The sequence below is a fragment of the Otolemur garnettii genome, unplaced genomic scaffold (genome assembly GCF_000181295.1).
Source record: "Otolemur garnettii isolate 467f Iridium unplaced genomic scaffold, OtoGar3 scaffold00010, whole genome shotgun sequence".
Lineage (NCBI taxonomy): Eukaryota > Metazoa > Chordata > Mammalia > Primates > Galagidae > Otolemur > Otolemur garnettii.
In genome coordinates, this window is record NW_003852405.1 from 17,151,569 (window position 1) to 17,177,839 (window position 26,271).

At 44.7% G+C, this 26,271-nt stretch overlaps 1 protein-coding gene across 1 annotated transcript in view; it reads left to right on the top strand.

Annotated features, from left to right (window-relative positions):
• TGFBR3 (transforming growth factor beta receptor 3) overlaps window positions 1-26,271 on the top strand; it is a 124,165-nt gene that overhangs the window by 48,738 nt on the left and 49,156 nt on the right. The window contains exons 3-5 of the mRNA XM_023509879.1: window positions 18,103-18,286; window positions 23,168-23,336; window positions 25,247-25,394. Of these exons, the coding sequence (XP_023365647.1) occupies window positions 18,103-18,286; window positions 23,168-23,336; window positions 25,247-25,394 (501 nt within the window). The remainder of the gene's footprint in view (window positions 1-18,102; window positions 18,287-23,167; window positions 23,337-25,246; window positions 25,395-26,271) is intronic.

Below are 26,271 nucleotides of genomic sequence, written 5' to 3' on the forward strand. Positions count from 1 at the left end.
GTTCTTGCCTTTCAGGAAGCCAAGTAATGTGTAACTAAGGGTTGCAGTGTCCAAAAATGCCCTAAGAATAACTCAGACATTCAAGTTTGCTTGTGGAGGAGGGAACTTAAAAAAAAAAATTCTGTATTCTATTGTGTGGCATTTAAAAATCTGGAAATAATTTTTTTTTCTTTTCTAATTTCCTCCTTTCCCTTCTTTGGCAGTTCCCCCCCCCCCATGTTTGGAAAAAACCATGACATTAGCATACCTGGTATGATGGTTTGTGTGTCTCCTGGTTCGTTCATCCATCTCAGTTTTTAGTGCCTGTGGGCCGCTGGGAACAGGGCTAGCTGTGGACGATTCAGGGAGAAGGGGAGTGAATTACCTGCCCTCAGGGGGCTTCCCATGATGCGGAGCAGGTTAGAAAAATGGGAATTGCAGTTTACTATAATAAGTACTATGGTTGGATTCTGAAATTGGAGAGAATGAGTGCAATTCCAAGTGCAATTCAGGCAGCTTCCTCTAGGAGGTTGACTCTAAGGAGCAGCATGCGGCAGACGTGTCAAGTTTGCAGACACAACCACAGCTTTTGGCTCAACCACAGGTGTCACCCCTATATTCTAGGGGTCTGGATACACCATTTTGGATTTCCCAGAGACATCTTTCCCCTAGCAAATTCTCTCTTGAAGGCAGAGCAAATAACTGAACGTTTTAAGATTGGTGGGTCTTCTTTTTTTAAATGTCTCTTGTGGCATGATTCATTGTGTCCTGTGGGACATTCCAAGTAGTTGTGTGCCAGGCACTTTTATTCCAGAGGCAGCTCATCTATTGGTTTTGTGGCTTGTCCTTAAGAGCCTTAATTGTAAGGGTCCTGGTCCTCTCGTGAACTAGGGTCAATCAATTACCTTATTTCCTAGGAATGAGTTTCTGGTCCCTTTATGGTGAGAGAGCTCTCCCTAAACATCTCTGTGACCATTAGGACATTGGAAAGAGGCCAGATTCAGCTGGTCTAGAGAGGGCTTTGAGAAGACTCCCTAGAATTTGTCCTAACTCGGTGGGTTAGGCTGGGGAGTGTCGTGAGTGGGTGAGTGGCCTGCGGCCCTTGTGAGAATCGCCCGGGTGTATTTTTCCTGAGCGAGACATCCTGTCCTCCCGGAGTTCACGCAAGTGTAGACTTTTCCTGGCTCTAGGTGGACTTGTGTCATGTCTGTGTGCAGGCATGGGCCCCAGCCCTGTGAAGGCTTTGCTTTCATTCAACAAATTGAAGTTAAATAAACTCACTTTCAGTGAGGAGGAAAGGTCGGTGTTTCTTCATGTAGAGTCACAAGGCGTCCTTTCAGCCCCTATTGTCTCGGCTTATCTGGTAATCTGATGCTCTGCTCTTCCCAAGTGTTGGGAAATTGTATCAAATGTTACCTCCCTGGTGCCCTTGGCTGACTGGTAGACAGCCTCCAGAGAGCAGTTTGGTAGAAAAAGTGAGTGTTTTGTTAAGGGAGGTTGCAGAATCTTTTATGTTTATGTAATGGGAGGGGGGAAATGTCTACTGGGAGACTCTGAGAGACTGACTTAAACTCAGGGCCGTCCCTGAGTCCTCTCATAAGTGATGGTCCATGGCAAGCGCTCTCTACAGGTGGCCCACACTCCCCATGTCAGAAAGCAGCCACATAGATTTGACACAGATTATTGGGTTTATTTGAGGCAGCCCGGTTCTTCAATCTCATGTCCCCATCATCTAACTTACTGGCTCAGAAGCTGCTTCTGATTTCTGCACAGAAAGGAGTCCCTTAGCCTTTCATATTTCTGGGTCCAGGGTAGAATGTGTATTCCAAAATCTGCTTTTGGCCTTGGTTCCCAATGCCCTATCCTTAAAAGGCCTGTGGTCTTTCTCGCAAATGTGGGCGAGACACCGATTAGTCTTTCTCTGATGCGTTTGCGTAGCAAATGGCAAAATGTGAACTGCGATCCAGGTGTACCTGGAAGTCAGGAACTTGTCCATCTGTCCCTCTGGTAAAAGCCCACAGAGGTCACCACCCATTTGATTTCCAGCCTTTTCATCTTTATCAAGGTGAACCTATTATTAAAATTCTACAGTTTCTGGGTGACTTGGGCATCTGGGTGACAGACATTGGGGTAAGTCTAGAGTAGGGTGACTAGACGTCCCACTTTTGGTGGGACAGTCCCACTTTTTAACAATTTGTCCTGCGTCCCGCGGCGTTTTAAAAAAGTCCCAATTTTTGGAAAGAATGCAAAAGAGAATATATGGTTTTCGGCTGCCATGTGGCTATTTCGCCAGAATATGAGTTTTATATTATTTTTGTTAACTTTATAATTTTAAACTGTAATAATAACAAATAATTGTTGAGAAGCGATTATCGAGAACTGCTTATCAAAGTTTGCATTGTTGTCAGGCCCTGCCCCCCCACCCCCTGCCATGTTGTCCTGCTTTACAAATGTCAAAATCTGATCACCCTAGTCTAGAGATGCTATTCAGAGCCCAAACTGCCCCAACCCTTGAAAACAGAGTTTGTTTTGTTTTGCTTGTTTTATGAGACTGAGTCTCCCTAAGTAGAGTGCTGTGGTGTCACAGCTCACAGCAATCTCACACTCTTGGGCTGAAGCGATCCTCTTGCATCAGCTTCCCGAATAGTTGGGACAAGAAGTGTTCACCACCACCATGCCCAGCATGTTTTTAGTAGAGATGCAGTCTTGCTCTTCCTCAGGCTGCTCTCAAACTCCTGAGCTCAAGTGATCTCCCTCTACTGGCCTCCCAGAGTGCTAGGGTTACAGGCATGAGCCACTACACCCAACCCAAACAGAATTTTTATATCCTTTTCTAGCAGTTTGGACAAGAAGGCTATGAGCCTCCACAGGAGGAGTCAATCTTGGCCTGTCAACCTCCATATCTGTCAGACGGCCGTCAGGGCCCATGGTGAGGATCATGTGCATATGTGTGCATATTCGGCAAACTTGTGTAGTGTATGCCGTGTGCGAGGCCCTCATCTGAACACTTATACATAGGACCTTATTTAATCTTCATAATTAGCCTGTGAGGTAGGCACTAGTATTAGCTTCATTTTAAGATGAGGAAACTGGGGCAAAGGGGTTAAGTTAACATGTACCTGGTCATCCAGTTGGTAGATGTTGGCTATCATCCATGTAAAGGACTTAGAATAGTGTCTAGCTCATGATAAATGCTCAGTAAATATTGCCAATAATAATACTTTCCACAGTGGTAAATGGGGACCTATTGGGGTCATGCTGCCGACTCAAGGGCATGGAACTCTGGTTTCCAGTCTGGACCCACTAATGACTGTCCCATGGACTGGACTTTTGAATTGAATCTTTGTAGCTAAATCAGGGTATCAGGGCAGCAGGTCAGGTGAGCAAAGGTCTGGATTCAGCAGTGTGTTGTGAATGTATATATGCTGTTTCAGTACTGGGATCCTGGTCCTGCCAATATTTCACTTGGATAAGGATCTAAAACTGTTTCTTGGTTCCTTCCCCAAGACCATTTTCCCTGGTGGGACCATCTCTGGTTCAGCTCTGCCTTGTTTAATTTCTGCATCTGTCCTAGGCCCTGTGGGGATCCTTTCTTCATCCATGATAAATGTGTTCAATTCAACCTTCTTGGCTTTGGCATAGGAGACCTCCTGGGACATCTTAAGAGATTTTAAAATCTCAGGAAAATGGGGGTGGGCCCAAGAGTGGGGTCTGCTAAGAGGGCTTTGATTTTGCTCGAAAGCTAATTTTAGGAAGCTCAAATGGGGTTCCATCCAGTAGTTTTGAACTGGAGACCCCACCCTTCATTCCTGCCTCTCAAGGCAATGTCCTTTAAGAGCCTTTCCCCTCCCCAACAGTTCTTAGGTCTATGGTCGCTAGGCCAGAATGTACAGCTCGTGTCTTCTGAGGCCTGTACGTGTATCAGCCACAGGAGCTGTATCAGTTGGGGGTTATCCAGAGAAACAGCACCAGTAGGGGATGTATATGAAGGAACTTTCTACAAGGAATTTATAATTGGCTTATGGCATGTGGTGCAGACAAAGCAAGTCAGAAATCCATAGGGAGGCCTTTAGGAAGGGCAGCCTTTGGGAACGCGGGCTGGTGCCTTTGGACTTGAGCAGAAGCTGCTATCCGCAGGTGGAATTTCTTCTTGCTCTTATGGTCTTTCAACTGACTGAATAAGGCCTCATCTCCCTTCCTTAGAGCCCCCTGAGGATGGGCTTTAATTACATCTACAAAATACTTTCATGAAAGCATGTAGGTCAGTGATTTTCAGCTGGTGCGTCAGGGTACACTGGTGTGCTCTGAAAGGATCTTAGGTGTGCTAGGAAAATTTTTGAAGCTGATTAATTAAATTATTTTCAAAAGAAGTTCAAAGCACAGGGCGTGTATTCTTTTTCATACTCTTTTTCTCTGATCAACGTAATTTAAATGTGCCATGGAGGTTTAACTATAGGTTCGAGTGTGCCGTGAGATTACAAAAGTTGAAAAACACTGATGTAGATGAATATTTGATTGAATAACTAAGGGTGAGAGCCTACCTCAGGTGACATACAAAACTGGTCAGCGTGGAAATATTTACATCTTAAATGTATACAGCGTGATTTTGCCCTGTTCTATCCACTCCAGTCTCTGTGCAGCCATGGTAAGATCCTCGGTCAGGTGGTTGTTGTTTACTGCAGTTGCCTTCTAGCCAAGTGATTGTTTTGTTTCCATACCAGTCTTTCCTATTTCTGTCTGCCCTTCTGTTGACTGTCCCCTTCACAGCTCCTCGGGTGTTGGGGACCAGGAGACAGAGAAGCAAACAACTCAACAGGGAGAATCTCTGCAGGAGGCTGAGAAGGCCAGTCTGCTTTGCCTCCCTGCCTGGCCTGTTCACTCTCCTGAAAGCCTGGGGCCTGCTCTTTCTATTTGCCTACTCAGTCTTGGTAGAAGGCGGGGCTTATGCTGACCTGTGAGCTGGTTGGCTCCCTCATGAGCCATTCTTTCCAGGGGCATTCTGTGTCCACCTTCCTGTAGTGGAATGAGAGTAGTTTTTGGAACCCAACAAATGGTTTGAATCTGCAGTCATCCCTTGCTAAAACTATGTAGTCTTGTGCTTTACCTAATAGCTCAGAGCCCCAGTTTTTTCACTTGTCAGATATAAGGATTCAGAATCTATGTGTCAAACTATGTGTTACACTTTGTAAGTATGCGGCGTTTGGGATTCATATCTCCCAGTGTTCTATTAATAAGAGCCTGTGGAGGCTCTTGTCCACCCTACACTACTGATTTCCCAGTTTGGTAGCTGAATCCACAGTGGAGAAATGGAAGCGCTCTAGAGTGAGAAATAAGGTCTTTGGTTCTTTTGTCAACCATGCTGTCTACCAGCTTTGTGCCTCGGTTTCCTTGTCTGTAAAATGGAACTGATGTTATCAGCTTTAATGAAGAAGAACTCTATAAGGAGAATCCTAGGAACCTCTTTGGAGCCAGGGGTCTGTATATTTCACTTTGTGCCCTTGAACCTCACTTGGCAGATTGGATGTAACTTAAGGAAAAAAAAAAGAGAGTTCTGCCTAGTAAGAGATTCCCCAGGAGCCCATAGAGAGGGCAAGAAGAAATCACAGAATGTGGCAAGTAATAGCAATAGGCCACCGTTTTATTTTTTTCCTGAAAAACACCCTTTAGATAGAATTGCACTTTAGACAAAATGCACTTTCACTTTTGGGGCAAGCTCCTCTTAACATCTTGCTAAAATTATAAAAGGAGGAAGGGTAAAGTTGGGAGCCCAGGGAGATTATTTTGTAAAGCTGAGGAGGATCCCTGTGTGGCCTGGGACTCTGCTCTGGAAAATGGCATTATAAAGCAGCTCACACTTCATTCGTTTGGGCCCCTGTGGGGACTGAGTTCATTCTTCAGATGGAGCGAGATCTTCTGCTTCTCTTTGTGTGTCTGTATACTCACACATACTGTTGTTCTTGTAACGTTTCCACGGGAGGTTAGAGTATTGCTTTTATATTACCTCATGTTCAAGTTTGTGCACGTCTGTATTTGGAGGGCAGCATCCCAAAGCTTTCTTCTTGGACATGTGTAAACATGTATAAGCATTGAGAACACAGACCTGTTTCAGTTCTTTAGTTTTTTGTATTTCAGCAAAAATAAAAATTAAAAACAGGATAATCATTGTGGAAGTTTTGAGAAAAATTAACTGTTGAACATGTTTTATTGGAAGAAAGTAATCTGGTTTGGGGTAAAAAATAAAGCCACTCAAGAATTTTTAAATGGTTGCATGGATTTGTGTTTCTTGAACGTGTGATTGGCAGGTACCATAATCTCATGGCTCATGAATATGTAGCTTTGCAAATTGTGAATGTAGGTTCCTGGGCATGGAAGTTATTATTTCTTTGAAACAAACCTTTTTTAAAAAACAACATTGAGTCATGATATATGTTAATAGAAAACACGTCTTGAAGCACATTTCACATCACGTGGCTTCAGAGGGAATAGGCATGTACAGTCCTCCCAGGAATTGGGAGAGAGAACATGTGATTTTCCTCTTTCAGAATTCAGTCTGAAATTCAGAGTTCAGTCTTCCCTTGGAAGGTAAATATTTCAGTAAATTTGTTCTTGCTGGACTTTGTGTGCACAAAATACACGCAAGCATAATATCCATAAACCTTCTGGGTGGGGCCTGTTATGAGTTCTAGGGCCAATCTGTAGATCCTACTTAAACCTAATCCTAGATTCTAGAGTAGCGTTTTTCAATCCTTTTTACTTCATAGCACACTTGAACCCACAGTTAAATTTCCATGGCACATTTAAATTATGTTGATCAAAAAAAAAAGAGTAAAAAAAGAATATATTTATTGTGCTTTGAACTTCTTTCGAAGAGAATTTAATTAATGATCTTTAATAATTTTCTGGGCACATCTTAAGACCCTCTCACGGTGCACCAGTGTGGATGAAAATACATCACTGCTCTAGAGGAATAGAAATGCCTCTTCTCCTGTACCATCTTTCTCCAGTCCTGGAATTGAGCCAGCAGGTGTTTCTGCTCAGGTTTTCTTTGCTTTATTTGTTTTCCCTGTTTTGCTCTTTCTATTTTCCTAAGCAGACAACTACAAATAGAGATTTATTTGTGTAGAAGTCAGGAATGAAGGGAAGAAGAAAACCAAAAAAGTTGGGTGTAGAGCAGGACAGAAGAGGGGGAGGCTCTGATTGTGCAAGTGTTGAACTTCCACCAGTGCCAAAGTCATGGACATGTGGGCAGTTGGGTGTGTGAGTTAGAGTAGACTCCAGGGCCTGTAACCTGAACTGCAGGCACTCACACCAATAACTCAAGTTCCCAAGGGGCCACAGCTGAGCTGTGTGTGCGCATGGGGTATGTGTGTGTGCGCGCGCATGCGAGATTCCTGGAACATACTATCCTCTGAGATCTCAACAGGCTTTTCTTTATCTTTGGGGAGCTTTGGCTTCTCTTATTTCACAAGGCCCATTTCTTTCTTTTTAGATGTGCAAGAAGATGACTCCATCCATGACTTGACTTTACTCTGTCCCTCTTGGCTTTTTCTCACCAGTGCAGGGGAAGAGATTCTTGCTTATTCTTTAAGGAATGCCATTTAAGCATAATGAAGATTATTTGGAGTTTAGATGATATTGTATCTACGGTCTAGAGCAGTGTTCCTCAATTATGCACCAGAGTCACAGGTGGTAGAGAGAGGATTAAAATGTAGTTTCCTGGACCTGACATCCCACTCCTCACTGCCCTGAAATCTCCTTTTTTTTGAGACAGAGTCTCACTTTATCACCCTTGGTAGAGTGCTGTGGCATCACAGCTCATAGCAACTTCCAATTCTCTTGCCTCAGCCTCCCGGGTAGCTGGGACTACAGGTGCCTGCCACAATGCCCAGCTATGTTTTTATTGCAGTTTGGCTGGGACCAGGTCCAAACCCGATACCCTCGGTATATGGGGCCGGTACCCTACCCACACAGCCACAAGTGCCACCCTGGAATCTGCATTTTAACATACTTTCTGTCTAGGGCAGCACCTGTGGCTCAGTGGGTAGGGCGCTGGCCCCATATACCGAGGGTGGTGGGTTTGAACCCAACCCCAGCCAAACTGCAACCAAAAAAATAGCCGGGCATTGTGGCAGGTGCCTGTAGTCCTAGCTACTCAGGAGGCTGAGGCAAGAGAATCACCTAAGCCCAGAAGTTGGAGGTTGCTGTGAGCTGTGACACCATAGCACTCTACTGAGTGTGACAAAGTAAAACTCTGTCTCTAAAAAAAGAAACAAAACATACTTTCTGTCTGTGATACACCAGTCTAAGGATCCCACTTGGGGAAACACTTGGCTTGAGATTTTTTTTTTCTTTCTTTTGTTTCCCCCTGTCAGACCTTGGAGGGATGAAGAGATGTTTTCTTGACGTTAGATTTGTGTTGAGCCCAGACCAAGAAGCAGATGGGTAGATGGACATTATTAGTTCATAAACATGTTCTTTCCTTAGGGTCATGGCAGAGGAGGGTCTAGAGCAGCACTGTCCAGTAGAAATGAAATACCACCAATGTAACTTTGTCTTCTATTAGTGTATTTAAAGAAGCGAAAGAAATAAGTAAACTTAATTTTAATGACATTTACCCCAATAGAGCCAAAGTAATATCACTTTTTTTAGGTAATGGAAATTTTCTTTTAAAAAATATTTTAATAGATTTAGAGGGTATAAATGTTTTTTTGATATATGGTTGAATTGTATAGTGATGAAGTCAGGGCTTTCAGTATGCCTGTCAACCGAATAGTCTACATTGTACCTAAAGGGTCATTTTTGATCCCTCACTAGAGTTCACTATACCACTCTGTTTGACCATGTATACCCTTCATTTAGCTCCCACTTATAAATGAGTACGTGGAGTATTTGGTTTTTTTCCTTCCTGAAATACTTTGTCTTGGATGATGGCTTCCAGTTCCTTCCAAATTGCTATAAAAGCCACTATTTTATTCTTTGTTACCACTGAGTAGTGTTCCATGGTATATATGTGTGTCTACCACATTTTCTGCATCCACACATCAGTCGATGGGCACTGAGGTGATTCCACATCTTTGTGATTGGGGATTGTGCTGCAGTAAACATGTGAGTGCAGGTGTCTTTGATGTAATGACTTTTTGAGTAAGTCCCAAGTAGTGGAATTGGTGGGTCAAATAGTAGGTCTCCTTTTAGGTTTTTTTTTTTTTTTGGAGACAGAGTCTCAAGCTGTCGCCCTGGGTAGAGTGCTGTGGTGTCACAGCTCACAGCAACCTCAAACTCTTGGGCTTAAGTGATTCTCTTGCCTCAGCCTCCCAAGTAGCTGGGCTTACAGGTGCTTGCCACAATGCCCAGCTATTTTGGGGTTGTAGTTGTCATTGTTTGGCAGGCCTGGGCTGGATTTGAACCCACCAGCTCCGGTATATGTGGCTGGTCCCCTAGCGGCTGAGCTATGGGCGCCAAGCCTCTTTTTAGGTCTTTGGGAGAATCTCATACTGTATTCCCCAGAGGTTGTACTAATTTACGTTTTTACCAACAGATTATAAGCATTCAGTTTTTAACACATTCACACCAACATCTATTGTTTGTTGACTTTTTAATAATGGCCGTTCTTACAGGTGTAGGGTGGTATCTCATTGTGAGTTTTTTGTTTGTTTTTGTTGTTTTGTTTTGAGACAGTCTCTGTTGCCCAATCTAGAGTGCTAAGGCCTACCTCCTAGCAACCTCAAACTTCTGTGTTCAAGTGATCCCCCTGCCTCAGGCTCCCTGTAGGAGCCTACAGACACATGCCACGATGCCTGGTTAATTTTTGTATTTTTAATAGAGATAGGATCTTGTTTAGCCTGGTCTCAAACTCCTGAGCTCAAGGGATCCTTCCACCTTGGCCTCCCAGAGTGCCAGGCATTGTGGTTTTAATTTGCCTTTCCCTTCTGCTTAGTGATGTTGAGCATTTCTTCATACATTTGTTGACCATTTGTGTATCTTCTTTTGAACAATGTCTATTCGCGTCTTTTGCCCACTTTTTGATGGGGTTGTTTGTTTGCTTTCTTGATGATTTGTTTGCATTCCCTGTAGATTTTGTTGGTCCTCTGTTGGGTGTATAGCTTATAAATATTTTCTGTAAGTTATCTGTTTGCTATTTCTTTTGCTATGCAGAAACTTTTAAGCTTAATTAAATACCATTTATTTACAAAATAATATCACTTAAACATGTAATCAATAAAAAATTAATGAGCTATTTTACTTTTCTCTTACGGTAATTCTTTGAATGCTGGTATACACTTTACAACATGGGTCATTTTAACTAGCAACATTTGAGGTGCTTACTGGTGACTCATGGCCAGTGGCTGCCATACTCAGCCACATGGCTATAGAGCAAGGATCGCCGTCCCTAGGCCTTGGGCACACATGTGATGGTGGCACTCACTTCCAGTTCTCCACTCCTCCTGAATATGACCTCAGAATCCTTTGCACAGAACTTTAGGCAGGCGTTCCCAATGAACTGGATGTCAAGATTCATTCTGGTCATTTAACAAATACTTGTCTTTTGGTACCCAGCCCCCGTCTGGGTGCTTCAGATATACCCAAGGGCAAAGCAGACTGAGATAGCAGCCTTTGAAGGAACTTATGTTCTCGTGGAAGGACATGGGCAATGAGCATAGTATTAATAAACATATTATGTGCTATTTTAGAAGGTGACAAGTGCAATAGAAACGTGAAGTAGGTGTGGGGAAATCAGAACTGCTAGAGTGGTGGGGTTATCATTTTAAATAGACCCCAGTTAGTAGGTAAGATTCGAGTAGACTTGGAGGAGGTGCATTGAACTTCAGATGAGACTTAACTGCCCACTGTAATCTACTGTGGCCTGAATATTCCTCAAGACCTTTTACCTGGGAACATTCTTTCTGAGGTGGGAGGATAGGGATTGGACTAGAGGAGGCCTTACAGAATAGCACTGTCCACACCAAAGCTTCTCTGTCCCCCGCCCCAAGACTAAACCAACTTGGGGGAGGCCCAGAGAGAGACTGTGATGCAACCTGCCAAGGCTGTGAGTCAGCCGATGCGCTGAGATAAGTGCTAAGACAGAGAAGGCCAGTTCCAGGAAAGTGATGTCTGTCCCCCTCAGCTGGGACTCGTAGGTTTCACTCAGGCTTCACAGATCAACTACAAGGCTTGTGTGGATCTGCCTTGAACTTTAAGAGTTAAAGCTTGAGCACAGGTGTGGAAACAAAAGGGCTGGTTGCCTCTTTTGCTTTTTTCATGCACTTTTGGATGAGGTTGTTGAATCTGATCCAGAAAAAATAATAAACTTGGCTCTGATGGCCTAGCCGTAAGTTCTTGTAATAAAACTCCCAGCATTGGCAGATAGAGTAATGTTCTGCTCTTTAAAAAAGTCTAGTAGCGTAACCAGAACTTAAAATACAAATGTTGTGCAAAGTTCAAGTAGAGAGAAGTGATGACCCAATGTGTGTGTCTGTCTCAGCATCCCAGGATCTGTTAGACCCTAGAGTACTTAATGTTGCCCCTTCAGCAGACCCTTGATAGGATAGGAATCAGAATCCCTGCAGCTCAGGGCTCTCTTCATTCCCACAGGAAGACATTTGTCATGTCAGGGAATGTCAGGGGATTAGGTTTTAATTAGCAAGCAGGAGGAAAGTTCAGTGGACTGTGGGGAGAGGCCTGCAATTACTAAATATGCTTTAATAATGGGTTTTTAGGTGGAGTTATTAGGTGAAAAATCAAGTCATTAGCTTTAAAGCCTGGCCAAAAGCTCATTTCCTGGGCAGTGAGGGAAGCAAGGCGTTTAGGTGATGGGAGTGGAGAAATTATGGCACATCCTTTCCCGTAAGGGCCAACTTTGAGCTCTCATTCAACCTGCAGTTATGGAGTCCTCTCTTTTGTGTGTGAGATTCAGAAGGAACACTGAGGCACCAAGGTCCTTGGCCCTTGGCTGTTGTTCTTGATCAGGTGAGGGCCCAGATGTGCTGGTAAGGAGTAGCCGTTCAAGTGAGAGCGGTCGGGACTAGCTATATGTATGAGACACCATGGGCAGCTCATTGTGAGGAGAGAAAGAAGCCTGGGAGGCTTCACAGAGAAGGTGATACTAGTGGAGGATGGGGCCAGTTAGCTCACCACCTGAGTTAGGTGGGATGGAGGTCATGCAAGGGCACAGGATATAAAGGACCTGGAGTGTGCCCTGCATGGTTCTCAGTGCATGGGGGGGTGGTGTTCAAGGGTAGGTGTGGGGAGCAGTGTGCAGTGGGGGCAGCCAAGGCCCTCCCTGGTCCTGTGCTGTTCTACATCATTGCCTGTTTACTTTTTTTTTTTTTTGAGACAGAGCCTCAAGCTGTCCCCCTGGGCAGAGTGGCGTGGCATTACAGCTCACAGCAACCTCCAACTCCTGGGCTCAAGCGAGTCTCCTGCCTCCGCCTCCCAAGTAGCTGGGACTACAGGCGCCCGCCACAACGCCCGGCTATTTTTTGGTTGCAGCCGTCATTGTTGTTTGGCGGGTCCGGGCTGGGGATTCGAACCCGCCACCTTAGGTGTATGTGGCTGGCGCCTTAGCCAGTTGAGCTATAGGCGCCGAGCCGCCTGTTTACTTTTAAGAAAGATTGCCCAGGTGACAATATATGGAGCAGGGGTAGAGCAAATGGAAGGGAGGAGGTTGCTGTGACAGTTTGGTTGAGACATAAGGACCAGAAATAATGGAGTAGTATTGTGGCAAGAACCTGTGAATAAGGTGAAGGATGGGGATGAGATAAGTAGACAAATATGAAATCCTTGTGTGTGCACCATGTTTTCTCTCTCTCTCCGTCTCCCTGTATTTTCCTCCATCTCCCTCCATCTCCCTCTCTCTCCTGTCTCTCCCCCCTCTGTCTCCTTCTCTCTCCCCTCCCTCCCTCTCTCCCCCTATATATATATATATATTTTTTTTTTAATATGTTCATGTATAAAGTATATACATTTAACAATTTCACATTCACTCATTGTGACATAGTAAAAACCATATGTTTGGTTTCGGCCTCTTCTGCTGCACAGCTCCTAAAGCCCTAGTAAGGTAACCTCTGAAGTGACAAGTGCCTTTTTGTATGGTACTGAGATGACCCTGGTGGCTGGGGGCTCCTGGGTGGCCTCCAGTGGGGGACTAGTTGCCAGGCAACCTTGTAACTTGAGGGTTGGAGCTTTCAGCCCATACCCCATAAGGAGAAGTTTACAGCCAGTCATCATACTGTGAAATGAAGCCTCTGGCAGGATCCCTGATCTATAGGGCAGTTTGGGAAGCGCCTGGGTTGGTGGACAGGTGGAGGTGCTGGGAGGGTAAGCTCCCTGCAGAGGGCGTGGGAGCACCATGCCACTCCTCCCACAGTGTGTCCTGTGCATCTCTTTTATCTGGCTGCTGTTCCCTTGTTGTATCCTTTACAATACATGGGTAAACAGGCCAGGTGCACTGGTTCACACCTGTAATTACAGCGTTTGGGGAGGTAAAGGCAGGAGGATCACTTGAGCCCAGAATTTTGAGACCAGCCTGGGCAACATAGCAATACCCCTGTCTCTCTCTTAAAAGAAAAAAATTTAAACTTAGCTGGGAATGGTGGCATGCACCTATAGTCCCAGCTACTTGGGAGGCTGAGGCTGAAGAATCGCTTGAGCCCAGGGGATTAAGGCTGCAGTGAGCTATGATGGTGCATGCTACTCTGCTCCAGCCTGGGTAACAGAGTGAGACCGTCTCTCTAAAAACAAACAAACAAAACAACATGAGTCAAATGTTTTCCTGAGTTCTGTAAGCCATTATTGGAACCTCAGGTTTTTTGATTTATAGTCAGACATCAGGAACACTTGGATTTTCTGTTGGTGTCTGAAGTAGGGGCAGGCTTGTGGGACTGAGCCCTTAACCTATGGGATCTGACACTGTGTCCAGATAGATAGTGTCAAAAATGGATTGAAATCCATGACACTAGTCGGTATCCAGTGAATTGGAGAATTGGTTGATGTAAGAAAAATACCACACATCTTGTCTCAGAAGTGAACTATTAAGAGTGGTCTGAGTATAGAGAAAATAAGTTATCTTTTCCTGTACATTCATGTAGTTGTTTTCATTGCAATAATTGCAATCTTTCTCCTATTAGAAAATTATTTTCTATTTCTTATATGATTCTCTTAGTATCCCATGTTCTTGCATACATTTTAACACAAACCAGACTCTTATGAGGATACTCCATCATGGGGGTTAAAGCAGGGTCTGGAGTGCTGACTGGTGAGTAGAAGAATGATGTAGATCAGGCATCCTCAAACTAAGGCCTGCGGACCACATGCGGCCTGCCGAGGACACCCGCTGGGTGTTTTTGCCTTCATTGCCTGTCCTGCTTAGCAGCCAACTAGTCCCGGGGCCAGCAGTCTGGCCCTCCAACCATCTGAGGGACAGTGAACTGGCCCCCTGTTTAAAAAGTTTGAGGACCCCTGATGTAGATCATGTCTTCCTTGCAGCTGGGCTCTTGGCTGGTTCTAGCATGATGCCCTTACTAGGATGAGAACAGTTTGCTGGGGTCGCTTTGTAGCTGGTTGAACAACCTGCCACCCCAGCGAAGACTGTTAACGTGCTCAGCCTAGCGTGGAGCGTATCAGTGACTCACAGACTTCAGCCTTGTGTTGTTCAATTTCTCAGGGATTTAGATGAAAACAGAAGGTGTGGGTATAAAATTTAGTTGGTTAGTTATCTGTCCCCAGAGACCTTGACTCTTGTCCCAGCACCATGTTTTAGAGACAATTCTGGTGAAACTCTGACAATCACAGTGTCTGGGAAGGCATTGAACAGGTGATGGAGGTCAGGTGACATCATCAAACATGTAAAGTAGTATTCTTCAACCTTGCTTATCTCAGCCCATGTGAACCTATAGTTAAACTTTAGCACATTTTAATTTGTTGATCAAAAAAAAAAAGAGAGTTTAAAAAAGAGTATACTTACCATGCTTTGAATGTCTTTCAAAAATAATTTAGCTAATCTTTAAAAATTGGGGGGGGGCATACCTAAAATCCTCTCGCAGCACCCCAGTGTGCCACAGCACACTGGTTTATAATCACTGATTTAAAGTCTTGTTTCATGGTCTAATAGGCATGGTTCAGACCAGGGAATAAAAGGTGAGTCTTACAGACAGAAAGAAGGAACTGAAATCGCCTGTCTTAGGAGCTAGTGGGGTCCTCTTTCCTGAAAGGCTAAAGCAGAGGCCAGCTGTGAGCAGAGTCAGAAGTGTCATGTTGTGGTCTGGCCCTGGGGCTGATCCTCTGACCTTGGGTAGGCCATTCTCCCTGTGAGATTTCTCCTCTCTCCTGTGGCAATCACAGCAGCCTCTCACGCAGGTCCTAAAGATCTGATGGAAGTAACATGGGAACCATACGCTCTAGAACTCCTGAGGGTGGGGGAGGCCTTCATCAGCTCTAGCTTGTCAGAGCCGGGAAAGCTAACTGTCAGGAGAGGAGTGCTGGCTACCCACTTGCTGAAGCAGGAAATTTCCACTGATCTGCAGTCAGGGACACCTCACTGCCCCCTGGCAGCCTTGCTTTCTTCTTACTGGAATGTGCCTGAGGAGTGGCAGTTAACTCCGCTTCCAAATTCCTCAGCCCTGAGTGTCTGAACCTTATTGCTACTGGCTCAGAAGACAAGGGTGCGTGGAGGCCTCAGCAGGAGTCATTCCTTCTGGAAGAATCAGCTGCATCACGGCATCACTTTTTAATTACCTCGGGATATATTTGGAGGTGGCTCCTGATTGCTTCTCTTACTTACACTGTTGACTTCCTTGGCTCTGGAATGCACCAGTGCGATATATCTCACTTTCCTCTCTGAAAAAAAGGTGCCCAGTGGATAACATGTTTAAAACTCCATTGTAGTTTGTAGCTGTAACGTGAATGAGAAGTAGATACCCAAGGGTGCCTTCTTAAACCTTCTGGCCTAAACCTGCTGGCTGTCCAGACTACTGTGGATGGCCATAGTGCTTTGTGGGTGTGTGGTGACAGGTGTGATAAAAATGTCTTGTGAGTACAAGTGCTTTGCAGTAAAAAGAAACTTTTCCTATAGTGCTAAAGTCAGAACGTTGTTTGCAGTTCGGTGCTGTGAGCGGCTGCGCCTCAGTGGAGTTACTCACAGGTGGGCACAGTTATCATTTGGCAGGAAAATGGCTCAGGAGCTTTTCCGTATGCAGGTGATGTCAAAACAAGGTCAAAGCTAAATGTTCCACACTGATGTTGCCTACAAGTGGCATTAGGATGGGGAAATCACCACACTTGATAGCGCTTCATGGTGCCTGAGGCATCGTAGATGGGGACTGTTGGGAGTGGCTGTGGTTTATTAATGAGTAGCTCAGGGCTTCTCAAGCCAACACAAACCAGAAAGGCGAGGCATTCTCATTCTTCACTAAGTACTAAACAACCCAATTTCTAGCATAGAAAGGACTATCCACTGGGGGATTCGAACCGGGGACCCAGTAGATGTTTGAGCGGTAGCAGCATTCAGTCAGTCTAAAGGGCAGAGCAGGGTCAGTCTCTGCACTACTGGCATTTTGAGTAATTCTTTGTTATGGTGCATTGTAGGCTGTTTGGCAGCCTCCTGGCCTCTACTCAGATGCTAGTAGCACCTCCTTCCCAGTTGTGATAATCAGGAATGTTTCTAGACACTAATAAATGTCACCTCGGAGACAAAATCACCCTGGTTAAGCACCACTGGTGTAGTGGAGGCTATGAAGTGTCACACTGGGCCTGTCCTATAACAGTGCCTCCAACCCATGGATCTCTCAGTGCCCATTAAGGCAGGAGTTCCTAATGTGGCTATTGGAACCACCCAGGGAGCTTTTAAAAAATCCAAGGCCTGGGTCCTTCCCCAAAGATGCTAATTGGTCTGGAGTGTGGCTGGGCATCAGGACATTTAAAAGCTCTTTAGGTGATCCTAGTCTTCAACCACTATGGGACGGCAACGTTAGAAGGTTATGGAATCAATGAAGTAAAGTGATTCTTTGTCAGCATTTAAAAAATATGTGTATGTATAATTGAATATAAAATATGAATATTTAGCACAATGGCTGGGTAATAAATACTAGCACGTGCGTGCGAGTGTGTATGTGTGTTAAAGTTGAACACGGGACTGTAAACAGTAGAACTGTCTAAAAACCCTGGCCCTCGACTTGCTTCTTAGTCTGGCTATTTAGAACTCTTTTGGAAACTGCTTTCTGTCTGTGAAGAATAAATAGTTAATGTGAAATTTAATAGAAGATGTTTATAGTTCTATGACTTCGTAATTAAAGGCCCACATTTTGAGGTTTCACCTTGACGTTGATAAAATCACTTATCTTATGAAGGCTAGCCAGTAAAGGTGGCATGCATATTTTCACCAGCTACTAGATTTGATTACAGAACAGCAACGAGATGATTTTTCTCCTTAGTATGTGTTATTTATACAGAGACCATGATAAGCTAGGCCAGTGATGGTCTAAATACATCCGGCAAAAGCGTGGCACTTGCATAAATCATTCTGAAAGTTTTATTAAGATTTATTTAACAGCTTCTTGACTTCATTATCTATGGGAATTTGGGTGGCTTACAAAATAAACTTATATACATGGATCTCCCTGCCATGGAGTGGGTAATGTGGTAGGAGACCGGCCACCTTAGGCCCTTCTTATCAGAGTGATCAGGAGAACGTACACAGAGAGGGCTCACTGAGTCCCAGTTGCAGTGATTGTGTCAGCAGATGTGGAAGACCTGGGAGTCATGTTCAGTCACTGGGAGGACTTTGAGGTCGCTTGTCTTGGCCTTGAAGCCCAATATAAGCTCATGAGAACACTCTCCAAGGCTTCCTGTTTGACCTGAAATGCATTACTTGGATTACCTTCAATTGAGTTATCTGGACAATAGCAGTGGTGGTTCTTCTGATTACTGACAATGTACAGTTCAGAAGGACGTCTTACATTTGCTAGTTTGCCACTATGTGGGAGGGCTAGGCTTCGGATTATTTCTTGAATCAGCAGTGAAGAAGGTTGATTGACAGATACCCATTAGTTGTCCAAGAAGTCTTTTCTCTAGTTATGTAATTCGGCTCCTGGTGACTGCACCATGTTAACTGTGCGATTCTGTCTCCTCTAGGTGTCTGAGGGTTCTGTGGTCCAGTTTTCATCAGGAAACTTCTCCCTGACAGCAGAAACAGAAGAAAGGAACTTTCCCCATGGAAATGAACATCTGCTAAACTGGGCCCGAAAGGAGTATGGAGCGGTTACTTCATTCACGGAGCTCAAGATAGCAAGAAACATTTATATTAAAGTGGGGGAAGGTAAATTTGATGTGGCTTCAGTTAATGACGGATTAACTATAATCAATTGTTTTCTTTTCTGAGACCAGATGGTTAGGGCAAGGAATTACAGAATTACAGAATGCTCGAGCTGGCAGGGACCTGCGGGATCCCTGGGGCCACTCTCCCTTGGGTCCCCTTTGTCCTTTTTTCATTCTGAGGAAACAGGCTTGGTGATAACCAAGTAAGTGGTGGGGAGTGGTGTGGTGGAGAGAGAAGGAGGTGGTTGTGTGAGATTCAGAAAACGTCCACACACAGAAGTTGTAAGAAGCCAGTGGCGATGAGAAGGTGAGAGTGTGGGGAAGGAGGTGACAACTGGCGAAATGAAGGAGGAGTCAGCATTATAGGCCAGCATGTGGCTCTTCCCCTTACTGTTATTCTGCAAATGTTTGAAGCCTCCATCAGTTTCTGAGGTTGAGACCCCAGTTATTTACATTTTGTATAATAGCAGAGGAAAAAATGTTTAAAAATATATATTATTTATTTTTTAAAGAAAGATAGAGTCTTGCTCTGTTGCCTTGGCTGGAGTGGAGTGGCTATTCACAGGCACCCTGCAGCCTTGAACTCCCGGCCTTAAGTCATCCTCCCAGTTCATCCTTCTACCTCAGCCTTTTGAGTATTAGACTATGGGCAGGTGCCACTGTACCCAGCTTAAATGTATTTTCAGTACTGATGCCTCTAGATGGACAAATTATTGGAGAAAGGAACTGTATGGCCTTGATAAAGGATTGCGCATTTCAGTTTCCTTGCCTTGAAGAGGGTTTTAAATATCCAGTAACTCAATTTTGAAAGCCTATTTTAAAAACAAAACTGTTTTCATCATTATTTTTAGTTGAACATTTTTGGCACCCCCATAAGTTACTAGGAAATAACAGCCCTTTGTGATTGGGTTCTTGTTTTAGTGAGGTGACTGTGAGAGCGTGACGTTTCAGGTTTCTGCATCCAGCTGCTTTCTGTTTGAGTCTATAGCCATGATCACCTCCTCCACAGACAGCATGGCAAGGAAGGATGGCTTATTGGATGCATGGTCCCAACTCTTGATAGGAGCCAGGCATGGTGGCTCACACCTATAATCTCAGCACTTTGGGAAAATGAGGTGGATCACCTGGGGCCATAAGTTTGAGATCAGCCTGGGCAACATAGCAAGATCTCATCACTACAATAAGTTTTTAAAAATTAGCTGGGCATGGTGGTGTGTGCCTGCAGTCCTAGCTACTTAGGGAATTGAGGTGCACTGAGCTATGATTGTACCACTGCACTGTAGCTTGGGTGACAGAGCAAGACTGTATATCTCTAAAAAAATTAAAAAATAAAAGCATGTGTGGGACAGATGTAGCAAAGGTGGATACTCATGTCAGGAAATGTGCTATGTACAGAAGCCATAGCAGGGGCCTTCACACTCACCCCACTTAACCCCACAGTAATCCCAAGAGGAGGATGTGATTTCTGCCATTTTACAGAGGGCTTAGCTGAAGGCTGAATAAACTTGCTCAAGTCCGCATTGCTAGCAAGTGGTGCAGCCAGAACTCACCCCAGGTTTCCTGACTTTTGAGTCTCATGCTTTTTGCTTGATGCTGTCCTTAAATCTTAGCCAAATAAGCATAGCCTAAAATTGAAAGTGGGCTGCCTGGATGAGAAGACTTGTCTAATTGGGGTAGAGAGAAGGGGTTTTAGATGAGATATAGGCTCAAAAAGTTTTAAGTTTGTTACAGCCCCCTCATGGTAGCCATGTGGTTAACTACAGAGGTCAAATCCTACTGAGACAAAATGAAAAGTCTTTTTTAATAAAGATTCTAAGCCCGGCCAGTGGGCTGCATTTCTGAGGTAGATTTCTAGTAGCATGAAAGAATGTTGATTACCCCTTGGAATTTGTTAGAATAAGAAAATTTGTTATAATAACATTCAGAATGTTGGACTCTGTTCTCGTGACAGTGCACAAGCTTCTGTGTGCAGCAGTCACCTGCCCTGAGAGCAAGGGGTGTTGCTTAACTGGACATGAACTTAAAGGGCCTGGTGTCTAGTCCAGTAAAAATCGGTTAACTCCTTCATAACACCATGAAACTTGACTGTAGCCACCAATTGGGTAGAAAGCACGGGGCCACACCATGAAGAGGGTAGTTGGGGAAAGTGAGTTCCTTGAGTGGGTCACTGAACAACAAGGTGATGTCATTTGTCACCACAGGCCCGACTACACTGAGCCAGCCTCAGCAACCACTTCTCCTCCTGGTTCCCAGGGATTCCAGGCCCTAAGCCCCCTCTTGCTCTAATCCCAGTGGTTCTCAAAGTGAGGCTCCTGCCCCCGCAGCATCACCTGGGGCCTTGTTAGAAATGCCTGTTCTCAGGCCCAGCCCAGACCAACTAAATCCCAGGGGCGGGATCCAGCAGTTGGTTTATTTGAGCCCGCCAGGCAGTTTCAAAGCCTGCTGACATGGGAGAACTGCTCCAGCCTGGGTACCTGGAGGAGAAAGGAGGAGTTTGTCATTACTGCAACGGCCTCACTAACTGTGAGGCTTCACGCCACACTGATTTACCCCTAGAGTCTTGATTTCCCTGGCAGGAAAACAAGGTATTTGGGTTACTTTAGGTTTCATTCCTGCTTTCAGAGTGTATCGTTCGGTCCCAAGTCACTTGTCAGTTTTTTCCTGAAATACAAATAAGCATGTGACTTCTCTCCCCCAAAGTTGCCAGGTTCCTACCCAGGGATTCCCCTGTGTGGTTTCCTCTCTACTTGGCAGTGGGTGTAAGTGCTGGTGCCAGGCATGAGGACGGTCACGAGGAGGGGAACCACACACACAGCAGAAAGTGATCAGCTCCTTTAACTTAGAGACAATAGCATCTGAGACTAGAGCCCTTAAAAACAGCCTTTCCTCATGGCTTAACGATGGGTGAATCTTTTGTTATTTGTCTCAAATCTTACATCATTGTTTATTAAGTTTTAGAAACCTATACTATATGCCTGGTTCATCCCAGATACACTTCAGGCATGTAGATGAACTGGATATGCCGGCCACAGTCCCAGGAGGGTCCTGGTCTCTTAAGTTGCAGGCTGGCCTGTCCCTGGCCCAGGCACACATCTTCTTAATTAACTTTCAGCCCTGCCACTTCAGTATCGTTTTCCATCCTGTGATCTGGGGGAGGCGTCACAGGCCACAGCTGCGGGGTGTGCATACCTCATCTGCTCATTTGCTCATCTGGCAAAGCCCTCAGCAGGTGTGGAAGGAGAGGCTCTTGCAGCCTGAGCTGGTAGAGCTTTGGGCTTTTCTCTTGGGGCTTTTACAGAAGCTTGCAGAGGCCCACCCTCTCTGGAAGTGAGCCTACCAGCAGGGGCCTTGTGAACTGCCTTGGTGCCCTCTGCTCTAGGGGTGGAGCTGGGGGTGCTGTGCTGTACAGAGCTGCCTTGCCCAGTGTGTGTGCAAGTTGGGGCCTGAGGAGGCAGTACCAGCCCAAACTTGGGCCCTCCTGGGCTGAAGATTTCTTACTCCTGGGTGAGACTTAATGTAAATTTGAACCCTGGCATCCTTTTGGTAAAATGAAAAAGGCAGAAGTCTGTTTTATTACAGTGCCAGGCCTCTGATTAATTACCCTTCCTGAAAAAAGCTTGCTACACCTAGAACTTCCTTGACACTGGTCCCAGCTGTCACACTGCCAGCAGTTTCTTTCAAGTTCTGTTTAAACATTTAAACCACTGGATGGAAATCCCATCAGCCACAGAGTGGTGGAAATGGCATGTGCCCTTGGGGGGTCGTCTTCAGACTCTGGGTACTTGCATCACTTCCCCAGGTAGAGGTGGTGAGCAACCCCCAGCACTCTGAGATAATGTTTGCAAGGGTACCTTGTGAACTGTAACGGACCGTGTAAACGTCAGTTGTCTCACTAGCCGGGCATAGTGGTGCACGCCTATAATCCCAGCTACTCGGGAGGCTGAGGCAAGAGGATTGTGAAAGCCCAAGAGTTTGAGGTCGCCGTGAGCTATGACGCCACGGTACTCTACCCAGGGGGACAGAGTGAGACTCTGTCTGGAAAAAAAAAGAGAGAGAGAAACATTAGTCATCTGGGTCAAGATAGTAAGGAAGAGTGAGTCTGCTGTCCTTATTTCTCCCAAACGCCTATGTTTAATCTTCAAGGTATAAAGTGCTGTGAGGAGAAAATATAAAGGAATGACTAATTCTATATGGTGGGCCAGAGAATTAATGAGCTGGTTCTCCCATTAATTGAAACAGCAAATATCTAAGGAGGAGTCTACTTGGGACAGGCTAGATGACAGACTCAGTATTGAGTATGCTGACTGTGACATGCCTACCGATCGGATTTTTAGGTGGGAGGTGCTTGGTAGACAGATGACGGGATGTGTCTACAGCTCAGAAATGGGGTCACAATCTAAGTACAAGTTGAAGCTGTGGGAGTGACTGAGATCATCTAGGAAAAGTGTGAGACAAGAGGAAGGTTGAGGAAGGAGCTGAAGTTCTTAGCCTTGGTTTACATTGGAATCAACTAGGGAGCTTTTCCAAAAGGAAAGGTGTCTGAGCCCCACCTGGATGTTCTGAATCAGATTCTCTGAGGTGGGGTCCAAGCAGGTACATTCTGATCAAAGATTGAGGACTGCTGGTTTTTAAAGAATAAGCAAAGGAGGAGGAGGAACAATGAAAGATGGGTCGGAAGAAATAGGTAAGAGATTACTGTGGATGATGGGGGGGGGACATCTCAGGGCCATGCCGAGGGGGTTGCAGACCCAGGCCTTCCCGCCGGCTCATGGTTCCCTGTGTGCTGCACTTGCCCAGTTTCACCAGCACCCTCTCTCCTTTGAGTATGGTTGTCACACAGCTCAGTGGTCTGAGAGACTGCCCTGTGCTGCTCTCCTTTCAGATCAAGTGTTCCCTCCCACGTGCAACATAGGGAAGAATTTTCTCTCGCTGAATTACCTTGCTGAGTACCTGCAGCCCAAAGCAGCAGAAGGGTGTGTGATGTCCAGCCAGCCTCAGGACAAGGAAGTACACATCATCGAGTTACTCACCCCCAACTCTAACCCCTACAGGTAAGGGTGTCTTCTGACCTGAGCAGAGATGAAGATCTTCCTGAACTTGAGATTGGGACAGGTGCAGCCCTCCCTGTATGGGAGGGAAGGTCATTGTAAATGCGTCCAGGGGGCTCACAGAAGCCTTGAAGAAGGGCCTAAAGGCCCCGGTGGTATACATTTTATGTATATTCTGCATCTATTTCTGGATCCCCTATATTGCAGATGAGTTCCTGAAACCTATTCTGAACTTCTGGGTATTAATTACAAGACATAGTCACTCCATCAATATCTTCCTTTGAGCAAGGTTGTCCCTAATAAGAAAATTCCAAAATGTGCCTTATTAACATAAGTATCATTTTAGTAACGTTCTGTTTTTAAGAAGTTCTGTTCATAGTGCCCTTAGAGCAGTTGTGCAGTCAGAACTGTTTATTTTTAAGCAGTGTATGCGTGTATGTGTTGGGGGACAGGTCCTTCATGGGGACACACCAAAGAGCTGTTAGGTAAACTTGCCTCTTCCTTGTGGGTTTGTTCTCCCTGCCGTCTTCCTAGCCGTGGACTAGAAATTTGACTCTCCCTGTCAAGAATAATTAGAGAATTTAAAAAAGAAAGAAGAAGGAAGGACAAAGGAAGTTTTCCTCCTAGTTGAACCTGCATTTCAGGTCGACTAGTGACTTAATTTAAATGTGTGTTATAGGGGTCTTTCAGAATAAAAATTCGAATCAAGTTTTGATTTTACAAATGAATAAACTACAGATCAGTTCTGGGAATATTCTGTCCTATCCACACAAAGAATTTTGTGTAACATTAAAAGAGAACGAGAGTAGAAGCAATCTTGACGGACGTGCTTGGCGTCCGCCGTGTATTTTATGCTTTACGAGTGTGTACAACCGAGATGAAAGTCAAGACTTGCCCCCTAATTCAGAACGACAGAGATGTTATTGTTTAGTCAAAAATTCTCTTTTCTTCTGAATTCTCCGAAGTTTGGGTTGTATACACCAATTTTCCAGTAATCACTTGGTTGACCATCTGTTTTCTTTATTTTAACTGTATATCCAGAAAGCTGGAAAAGTAAATGCAGATAGGCTTCTGTAGCAGTTGTTAATGGCTTAAGCAAACCTTATATAAATCAAGAAATTCTTCAGTCTTTTGCCTCTTATTTTATTCTGAAGTTTCTTTTTTTTTTTTTTAACCACCTGCTTTCCTCCTCCCTGCCACCCTCCATTCACCAGACTGCCACCCACTTCTGTTTTGTTTTGTTTGTTTGAGACAGAGTCTCAAGCTGTCGCCCTGGGTAGAGTGCTGTGGCGTCACAGCTCACAGCAACCTCAAACTCATGGGCTTATGTGATTCTCTTGCCTCAGCCTCCCAAGTAGCTGGGACTACAGGCGCCCGCCACAACACCCAGCTATTTTTCAGTTGCACTTGTCATTGTTGCTTGGCAGGCCCCAGCTGGATTCGAACTCGCCGGCTCCGGTGTATGTGGCTGGCGCCCTAGCCGCTTGAGCTTTAGGCACCAAGCCCCAGTTCTGGTTTTGAAGGAAATTGAGCATATAGCCAGATAGTTGCAAAGTTATACACTGAAGGCGGTGAGGTTGAAAAAGCAACAATACTCCTTCAAAAGTAAACTCTTCTGGTTTGTTCAAATCCATCTGAAACAGTGGTTGCATTAAATAGCCACCTTTTATTCCCCCCAAAGAAGAGAAAAACTTGAGTGGCTAATTACCCACAGGCATGTGTTTCTATTGTTATGTAAAACTGTTTATGTGAACAGTCCCAATCTGTTTTGCACATGTCATTGGCCTGGGATCAACTCCAGCTTTTTAATCAACTGGCCAGACATTGGAAACATGACGACTTGGAGGAGGCGGGGGATAGTTGCAACTTTCTGGCATTTCGGTCTTGACTTGGCCTTTGTTTTGCATTCACAGTGCTTTCCAGGTGGATATAATAATTGACATAAGACCTTCTCAAGAGGATCCTGAGGTGGTCAAAAATCTCATCCTGATCTTGAAGTGCAAAAAATCTGTCAACTGGGTGATCAAATCTTTTGATGTTAAGGGAAACCTGAAAGTTATTGTAAGTTGGTCAAGCATTTCTTTGTTTTGATGAGTAGCAATCATATAAGCTGTGCTTATAAGCATTATTTTATTAAGACCTTCTGCCTCTTCCTGACTCTCTAAGCCAGTGTTTTTCAACCTTTTTTATCTCATGTATAGTTAAACTTCCATGGCACACTTAAATTATGTTGATCAAAAAACAGAGTATAGAAAAAAGAATATACCTACTGTGCTATGAACTTCTTTCAGAAATAATTTAATTAACGAGGTTTAAAAAATTTCTCGGCACTCCTAAGATCCTCTCACAGCACACTGGTTGAAAATCACTGCTCTAAGCACTCTGAATTATTTTTTCACTTTGAAAAATAGGCTGGTCCTATATAAACCACATCTATAAACTAAGCGTAGTGGTTAAAGCATTGTCTCTGGGGTCAGAACAAACCCAGGATAAAGTCCAGGCTCTTCCATTGCAAGTCCCTTAACCTCTCTGAACCTCAGCTGTCTCATTTGTGAAACTTCTAAAATGTATTAATGTGCTTTCCGGTCTCAGCCGAGGAGTGGTTGAGGGGTTTGCAGACTAAGGCCTTCTGTAACAGCCTCAACGTCAGGGTCCTGAATCTCAGCTCTAAACTTGGGATTAGGTACTTAGGAAAGGTGTGGGAAATCAGGGTGGCCCCAGCTCACATCATAGATTTTTTGTTTGGGGTTAAATATGTGATATCAGCATGTCTTTTTGCTTGCTGCTAACTTACAAAGGCGAAACACTAATAGAAAACCACAGAGACCACAGGGTTGCTGAGATGATGGTAGGAATGTATACGGCAGCCTATTCCCTAAGCCTTAGGAAAGTATACTGCAGCCTATTCCCTAAGCCTTAGGAAAGTATACTGCAGCCT